Source organism: Osmerus mordax, chromosome 26 (assembly GCF_038355195.1).
Source record: "Osmerus mordax isolate fOsmMor3 chromosome 26, fOsmMor3.pri, whole genome shotgun sequence".
NCBI classification, from domain to species: domain Eukaryota; kingdom Metazoa; phylum Chordata; class Actinopteri; order Osmeriformes; family Osmeridae; genus Osmerus; species Osmerus mordax.
This window is the reverse complement of record NC_090075.1, coordinates 1,622,887-1,632,015: the sequence shown is the minus strand read 5'-3', so window position 1 is coordinate 1,632,015 and position 9,129 is coordinate 1,622,887. Positions and strand designations below refer to the sequence as shown.

The following is a 9,129-nucleotide window of genomic DNA, read 5'->3' as shown; positions in this document are numbered from 1 at the left end:
CTATTGGCTCCAGTCGAAAAGCAAGGCGTTGACGTATGAAAGGAGGAGAGACCTTTTAACCAATCAACAGCAGGCTTTCTATCAACATTAGCAGAGGTGAGAGGAGTGTGAATGTGATTCAGATTGAACAGGTATCTGCACAGCTAGCTGCTTGCATGCCTGATTTGACATTGGCTAGCTAGTGAAGTCGGAAAGACGAGGAATCTTCCGGAACCAGAAACGTGTGAGTATGTCTGTATTTATAATGTAGCTCGATAGAGCTAAGCATATTGATGCCCCACTTGTAGCTCAAGTTAGCAAGTCGAGCTGATGTTTTGGCAGGGGAAGAAAGCTATTTGTAGCTCTCCACAGAAGCACTGTTTGACAGTCTTCTGCACTGGACAGGTAACCAGTACAGTACAGGTTGATGCTAGAAAGGTTAATCGTTAGTGCCTAAAGTGAACAGACGCTGAATTTAAAATGAAAGATGCGTGAAATAACTCCATGAGTTAAACGGCTACTCTTCGTTGAATAATCAGCCACTGTCTGTCTCTATCTGTTTTTGATTTAAAGATGAGGTTATTTACTGCTAGCTAGTTGTGGTTTCAGACAGATTCCTTGCCAGATAGCTCGCAAGCACCAAAAACAGATATATTACTGTGTTGAACAATAGAAAGCTCTGCGACTCGTTTTTCTCTTCCCAAGGCTAATGTTAGCAAATTCTTAACTGTTCTTTCAGTCATGTTTTGGATTAATGTTAAAGGTTCCGGGCTGAATATTTTACTTTGCCTGTTGGTCTGTAGGATTTGAATACCCGCGTTATGGAGAGCGAGAATGGCAGCACCGTCCGGTCCAGGAGCAGAGTCTTGCCAAAGATGCCGTCCTTCCCTGACCTGGACAGCCCGGTTGGAGAGAATGGAGAGAGCCAGTGTAATGGGGAGAAACGCTTAACCAGTAATGGTGAGAATATTTTACTGCTTGGGCCTAACATGTCTGTATTGGTTGAGAAATATCACTGTGGGTACAAGGGTAGCACTAGGTGTAACTATTGTTGCTCAACATCTGGCAGGATCCAATATTCCTACAAATCAATATATTTATGATAGTGTTTGTTGCCTCTGAGTTAATTCATTTACAAGGTTCCTGACATGATTGCTTATGACCTCTCCAGCCATATAATACGTTACCTAGAGCTCAGCTATCTACAAGATTTAATTCTAAGGTTTCATTCAGGAACTATTGTCTACTGTGTCATTTTTACATCACAAGGTTGGATATGAAATTGGAACGGATTCACTTGCTCAAATACCAACACGTCAGAGAAGACGTCCTGGATCAATTGTGCACGCTTGCAGTCATGGGACTCAATCTCGCAATCCTGAAACAATGATTGTTTTATTTGCATGTTGTCACCAGTAAATTCCCAGTAGGCCACATCATAACCTGAGGTGACCTTCCATGGGTTGTGACTCATCCTACTCCAGTCCATTCATTTATCATAGTTCTTATCTATTATTTATCTTGGCCCTTTCTGAAACAAAAATGAGGATAGTGAGGCCTTGTTTTAATTCAGATGACAATGGAAAAATCTTATCTTCTGATAGTTTCATCTAGCTAGCCTATCTATCATTGTTTTGCTGTACAGCACCCAATCATTGATTGGGTTGATTATAGATTGGGGGAGGGGGGAAGTATGTTGGAAATGGACTAACAGTCCAGTGCAGCTTACTTAAAGGTTGTGTAGGCACGTTGTGCGTAGCTGGCGATTTTAGCTTCAATTCCAGATTATTCTAAGGATAATTATCGCACCTCCTCCCTTCAAAGCCACTCCCACAAAACTATAGTAACACGCATTGAGTGCAGGGGCAGAGTGCGTGCTGGTAGGTATACAGACAGACAGACAGATAGCCCGTCCAATCATTAGTCAGGGTACGGCTTAATGATTGGTTGTGTTTATTACAGTCTTGCGACACCCACAGATGTCGGAATAATTTCATATTATCGTCCAACCTTTTTGGACTTTTGCTATTAAGATGTTAAGTTTATTTAGGCAAATCAAGTCAGCAGTGAGAAATGAAAGACAAACTTCCCTGAGACTCTCCCACCCATCCAGAGCTCAATTTTCTTGGCACAGACCTTTCTATGCAAATATTAGATGTTTACACTTCTCCAGGTCATGTGGACCTGTCTGTGACTATAGCAACCTGGAAAACGGATCTTCTCATCCTTTTGTTGTGTTGAAACATGATATTCTGCTTATCAGAAGTGGCTCTGTGTTTCAGGTAAGATGGAGGTGGAAAAGCTGATCAGCCGTAAACTCCAGCTGAAGAGGAAAGCCGAGGTTCGTTTGTTTTGACGGTGTTTAACAATACAGGCTTCCACAACGGGTCAGTGACTTCAAACCTTTGAATTAAAACCCCAGATTTGATGCCATGGAGACTTACCCTTACAGTTGGGAGGAACAGTTCCAGAAATGTCATTAAGTTATTAGGCCAGGCATTAGTTGAACTGACTTCATCCTCTCCCAGCTGATTTGCCTGGGTTATACTCTTCCAGTGCTACACAGAGCGTGGCTGTTTACCGTCGGTGCCAAATCCCCAATAGCACGACTGAGCCAATCTCTCTTAAGCCTGTGTGAGCTGTAATCTTATCATTTAAACCCTGTCAATCTGCTTGTGCCCCGATGGTTTTTCAAATCCTGTTAATATTCGATGATTAGAGTAAGGAGCTAACCCTAAACATTTTCAACTTTCATCTTTTTTTGCATACAAATAGCAACAAGAACACCTTGATTAAAGCAGCAAGATGATTGAATTGTACTGTGAAAAAAATTATACTGCAGTGCAATAATAACAAATAAATTCCTCAACTACAGTCTGACAATAGAATGCAGTTAGCGCAGCGTTTGATTGTGGTGTCATCCTCATGCCTGTCTGTGTGCGTGTACCTTACCCCAGCACCTGAAGAGTGACCTCATGCGTCAGTTCGAAGGCCAGGTGAACGACTTCATGGACAGTCTGATCGAAGAGTCCGCCATTCTGGAGGCTGCGCCAGTATCTGCCGCCTTCTCCCCCCCGCTCTCCGACAAGGAAATGACCAAACTCGGGTATGAATCGCCTTGTGTGTGCTCCGCACGTAACTGACCTTTTTTCATTCATACCTCTCTCGTTTGAAATGCAGCGGCCCAGAGGATCCCTCAAACCTGAATAAGATGTTAACTCATGTTTCCTAGTTTACAGTTATTTAATCCTACCTGGATGTCAATGTTTCCTGTCTCCCGGTTAATCATTTAGTCATTTAGCAGACGCTCTTATCCAGAGCGACTTACAGTAAGTACAGGGACATTTTCCCAGAGGCAAGTAGGGTGAAGTGGCTTGCCCAAGGACACAACGTCATTTGGCACGGCCGGGAATCGAACTGGCAACCTTCAGATTACTAGCCCGATTTCCTCACAGCTCAGCCACCTGACTACCTTGTAATCCAGCTTGTTTTTGCAGCCTGTCCTCCTGCGGACAGCTTCGGTCGCCGCAGAGCCAGGGCAAGCAGTTTGTCAACAGAAGGTCCTTGTTGGAGTAAGTCCTGGTTAAATCCATCTCTGGACAAGATTTTGACATCTTTAATCAGAATGAATGTCCTGATTTATTAAATGCAGTTCTGCTGGCGTGTACAGGATCAGTGATTGTGCAAGATTTTGACATCTTTAATCAGAATGTATGTCCTGATTTCTTCCATGCAGTTCTGCTGGCGTGTACAGGATCAGTGATTGCGTGTCTCTCTGCATGTATGACCATGTTCTCTCTCTCTCTATGGAAAAGCGAGCTGTTTGAAGTCAACCACATCAGGACCATCTACCACATGTTCATCGCCCTGCTCATCCTCTTCATCCTCAGTACGTTTGTCGTAGACTTCATCGACGAGGGCAGGTGAGGTCGAAGGGGTTGTTCAGTCTCTCAAACCGCCCCTAAAACTTGCAGATGAGTGGACTGTCCAGGTAGCAGCAGTGATGGACGTTCTAGCCAGCAGAGAATAAACCTGTCCTTCTTCTTCCCTCTCTCAGGCTGGTGCTGGACTTTGACCTCCTGGTGTACGCGTTCGGCCAGTTCCCCCTGGTGGTCTCCACGTGGATCTGCATGTTCCTGTCGGTTCTGGTGGTTCCCTACCTGCTGTTCCAACTTTGGGCCTCCCAGTACCTGAGCTCGGCCTTGCCCGGTCTGTGGAGCCTCCTGCTGGGGTCGCTCTTTGTCCTGTACCAGGCCCTGGGTCTGGGCCTCCTGCCCACTTACGTGGCCGTAGGGAACAGCCTGCCTCCAGCCTCCTGCTTCGTAATCATCCTGGAGCAGGTATGAGCCTAGCCTACAGTAGCCTAGCCTAGAGTAGAAACGAGTGTCAAATCTGTAGCTTAGCCTACACTAGCTTGCTTTTTCCTAGCCTAAAAGCAGCCCAGCTAAGAATAGCTTGCGTCCAGGACCGTGTAAACCTGTGTAAACGCAGGGTTTGCCTCATTGTGAGGCCTCTTCCAGGTGCGTCTGATGATGAAATCCTACTCCTACATGAGAGAGAATGTTCCCAGGGTCCTGGCCTTGGCCAAAGACAAGAAGGGTATGTAGAGAACCAGAACGGTACTCTCTCGCACAGACATGCTAGGACTCCTCCTGTCCCTCTCTGCGTCTGTATTGATGTGATCTCACTTCCTGTCTTCAGGCTCGGCTCCCGCTTCAGTCACACCCCAGATGACCCAGTACATCTACTTCCTGTTTGCCCCCACCCTCATCTACAGAGACAAATACCCCAGGTAAAATACGGGTCAAGTCTACACATGCTTATTGGATGAGGCACCACATTCATGCTCTCTGTCTGACTTCCTGGATCTGTCAGATCCAGGTAGTCAGGTGGCTGAGCCGTTAGGGAATCGGGCTAGTAATCCGAAGGTTGCCAGTTTGTTTCCTGGACGTGCCAAATGATGTTGTGTCCTTGGGCAAGGCACTTCACCCTGCTTGCCTCGGGGGGAATGTCCCTGTACTTAGCGTAAGTCGCTCTGGATAAGAGCGTCTGCTAAATGTAAATGAATGAATGTCTCTGTCTACCTGCAGAAATCCAGAAATCCGATGGAGCTATGTGGCCACCAAGTTTCTGCAGGTAACCTTTTGTAGTCAGGTGGCTAAACGGTTAGGGAATCGGGCTAGTAATCTGAAGGTTGCCAGTTCGATTCCTGGCCGTGCAAAATGACGTTGTGTCCTTGGGCAAGGCACTTCACCCTACTTGCCTCGGGGGAATGTCCCTGTACTTACTGTAAGTCGCTCTGGATAAGAGCGTCTGCTAAATGACTAAATGTAAATGTAATGCCTACAGTGCTGGGCTGTACCATTGACCAGAAGATAACATCCTCACATTTTATACTCAACTCTCTCTCCTTCACTCTCCCCCTCTCCCGTCCTTCCCTCTCTCTCCCCCTCCCTTCCTATCTCTCTCGCTCCCCATCCAGGTTCTGGGCTGTCTGTTCTATGCCTACTATGTGTTTGTGCGCCTGTGCATCCCCCAGTTCCGCAGCATCAGTCCCCAGCTGTTTGACCTAAGAGCCATGGTGCTATGCGTCTTCAGTTCCATCCTTCCAGGTACTGGAGAGACACGCCCCAGCCAGGAAAAACACTAACACTAAGCCAGGGGTTCTATCAATCTCCATGATGGATGTGAATAAAAACTTGCCGTCATTTGCAACGAATTCTTAGCTTCCTCTCTCTCCCTCACTCTCTCTCTGTCTCCCTCTGTCCCTCTCTGTCTCTCTCTCTCTCCCTCTAGGTGCGCTGGTTCTGTTTTTGGCCTTCTTTGCCTTCCTCCACTGCTGGCTCAATGCCTTTGCTGAGATGCTGCGCTTCGCAGACAGGATGTTCTACAAGGTACGCAGGGAGAGAGAGGGAGAGAGAGGCGGATTACCTGTTATTAGAGTCTGTGATCTGGAAGAGCCAACCCACGCTCTGACACTCAGAGGAGTCCTTGCCGAGACTAAAGAGACTAAAATCAAGTTGTGCGTTTCTCCACTTACAGGATTGGTGGAATTCCACCTCTTTCGCCAACTACTATCGTACCTGGAATGTGGTGGTTCATGATTGGCTGTACTACTACATTTACCGGGACTTCTTGTGGGTGAGTGCTGACTGATCATTAGACTACATCAGTCTCAATCTCAACACGAACTCTCTGAACACTGTCTTAACCCAGTCGGCTAGGATTTCTCATTCTCTGTTTCTCTCTTTGTCTCCCTCTCTCTTTGTCTCTCTCTATCCCCCTCTCTCTCTCTCTATCCCCCTCTGTCTTTCTATCTCTCCCTCTCTCTCTCTCTCTCTCTCTCTCTCTCGGCCATGTAAGGTGTCCCGGAAGCGTTTCCGTGCGGCGGCCATGTTCCTGGTGTTCACCGTGTCGGCGGTGGTACACGAGTACATCCTGGCTATCTGCTTCGGATTCTTCTACCCCGTCCTCTTCTGCCTCTTCATGTGCTTCGGAAGTAAGATGCTGTCCTCCCAAAAAATTCAAGTAGAACACAATTCTGGCTGCTCAAATTCAAATGGTGAACTTCAGATCCAAAACTTAGAACTAAAAAATTTCTGCCAAAAAAATTATGATAGAAACATCTGGGATACCAAGGATAGGTAAATGCAAGGAATGAGCCTGAATGCAATCGAACCATCTCACTTCTCCGAGAAGGGTCCAACTGCAGACCTCTCTCCTCAGGCCCCTCTCATCCAGGTGTAGCTGCAGGCAGTCATACATGCAGATCAGTCATACAATCACTGCCTGGGATCTGAGGAGAGAGGTCCGGTCGGAGGCAAGCAATTCCTGTCCCGGATGTTGAAATCAAATTTTTTCTGAAGCTGGAATATTGTTTTGTTTTATTGAATTTTGGGATTCTGAATTTTACTGTTCGAATTTGAGCAACTTGAATGTCTGAACATTGAATTTTGGATCTGATTTTTTTAAACATTTAAATAAATTCATATTTCTATTTTAAAGGAGGTGAATTCATTTTCTGTCTCTCTGTTTTCTATGTCGCCCTGTCTGTGTGCTCTCCTCTGCGGTCTGGTCATGTGACCTCTCCCCCTTGTGGACCTCGCCTCCTTCCCCTGTCAGTGATGTTCAACTTCATCCTTCATGATCGGAGGAAAGGCCCCATCTGGAATGTGATCATGTGGACGACCCTCTTCCTGGGTCAGGGGGTGATCATCTGCCTGTACTCCCAGGAGTGGTATGCTCAGCGTCACTGCCCCCTGCAGGAGGTAAACACAAACTGCACCCACACTCCAAACAAGACTTCACTCCACGTTGGTAACCGAGCCAAGTAATGGCTAGGCCTGTTGAGCTCAAGAGCATGTCATACAGGGACACTACCTGAACCACCTCTGCTACATCGGTGTCATGTGTGTTCCAGCCCTCCTTCCTGGACCTGATGAAGCCGCGTTCGTGGAGCTGCCACCTTCAATCCGGGCCGCCAGAAGCAGACACACTCTGAGGTCATACCCCCGCAACCAACCGGACTGAACTATGCTGGCCAATCACTGGAGCGGATGACCGCCAAACCAGGAAGTGAAAGAGGGCTAGAAACCGGCCTCCTTTTACTGCCGAGCCTTTTGTTTGTGCCCTTTCCATACTGTTTCATTGCACTAAGGTGAATTCTAACTGATGTAGGGGGAGAGCTCATGTATGTGTTTCATTAGTGTGGAAGGAGGGAACCTCGGCACTGTGTGCCAAAACTGCCCGAACACTGGATGTCAAACTCACCCAGATGCCTTATTCTTCCCTTTTCTGTTCATTTTTTTTTTTTATGCTGGTTAATTTACACGCCAGGTTTACATTGAACCAACCAAAATGTGAACTCCAATTTTCTCTTATTCAGTTACTTATATCACGATCTCGTTCTTTCTTCTGACTGACTTGCATCCCCCTATATGTCACAGGAAGTGATTTGTGCCAATGTTATGCTCTTAAGATGGCTGCTAAAAATGCTGTCCTCTTTCTGCTGGTATGCAGTAACGTGATAGCACATTCAAGCCATCTGTTTCTACTTGACCAATGGTGTAAGCACAGGTTTTTGATAACATGATTCATGCTGCTGATGGTTTCCAAGACTGAAGAATCACAGTGAAAATTATAATTTGGTGATGTCATTGTTTCTCCTGAAACATTGTCACCTTATTTCCAGTGGCTTACAACTCCATAGTGAAGTGGCTGTACATGTCGAGCTATCAACCTACTTGATTTTGGTTTAAAACCACAGGAACTATAAATGTGTCTGTGTCTATGATTTCTTCCTGTATTTATGCCCAGGGTGTTACCAGCTAAACACGATGGACATGAATATAGATATCTGGAAGTGTATGAGATTACTGTTGCTACTGTATGACTATGAATGTAATTGCCAACATGTCAGATATACAGACTGGAATGCAGCCGGTCTAGGTATTAATCAAGATATATATATAATATATTCATTCAAAAGCAATATATTGAGAGCTCCAAACAAATCAGTGATTCTACAGTTTGGTTCAGTGAGACCGAATGATGTTAATTAGCTTGTGTGTTAATGTGCGCAACTGATTAAACTTGTAGAAATACTATTGTGCCTAAAGCACAGATTGTGAAGTACTGAAATACTTTGTACGTTGTGTCTGAATTGAATCAGAGATCCATAGCATTATTAAATGTTACCAGATGTTGTACATGGTTTCTTATTGGCAGGAATTGTATTTGTAAAGCTTTAGAGTAGACAAAAAATTATAATAACATTTAAGATTATTTTAAGTGGACAGATTGGGAACAGGTTCATCCCATTTTGGGACACTAGATGGCGCCATTCAGCTAAATTCCACTCCCAACTTTCCACTCCAACTTTCCCCTCCCTACATCTCTGGTCACCAATAATCTACAATGTGATCCAAAATTTTGATGTGGAAAGGAGTCATCTAACCTATCACAACATGGTGTATATGTAAATGTAAAGATAGATCAGAGTTATCAAACTACCAAGTCCAGGCGCGGTTTCTAATACTCATCCCAGCGAATCACGAACTGTACAAAAAAATAAAGTTGTATTAAGTTAGCGTGTCCATTATGCTTGTTTACTAATTAGCAAATGGGATATAGTGACTTGTCAACTTAAAA

At 45.3% G+C, this 9,129-nt stretch overlaps 1 protein-coding gene across 1 annotated transcript; it reads left to right on the top strand.

Moving 5' to 3' along the window:
* The first annotated feature begins 192 nt into the window (after positions 1-192).
* On the top strand, positions 193-8,604 carry soat1 (sterol O-acyltransferase 1). The gene is given in 17 exon segments (XM_067229765.1): positions 193-221; positions 783-939; positions 2,262-2,320; positions 2,937-3,085; positions 3,477-3,551; positions 3,795-3,902; positions 4,037-4,319; positions 4,500-4,578; positions 4,681-4,771; positions 5,070-5,115; positions 5,462-5,591; positions 5,776-5,873; positions 6,022-6,120; positions 6,343-6,478; positions 7,102-7,247; positions 7,400-7,440; positions 7,442-8,604. Coding segments are annotated over 16 exon segments (1,878 nt in total). The 5' UTR covers positions 193-221; positions 783-800; the 3' UTR covers positions 7,641-8,604.
* Positions 8,605-9,129: the final 525 nt, after the last annotated feature.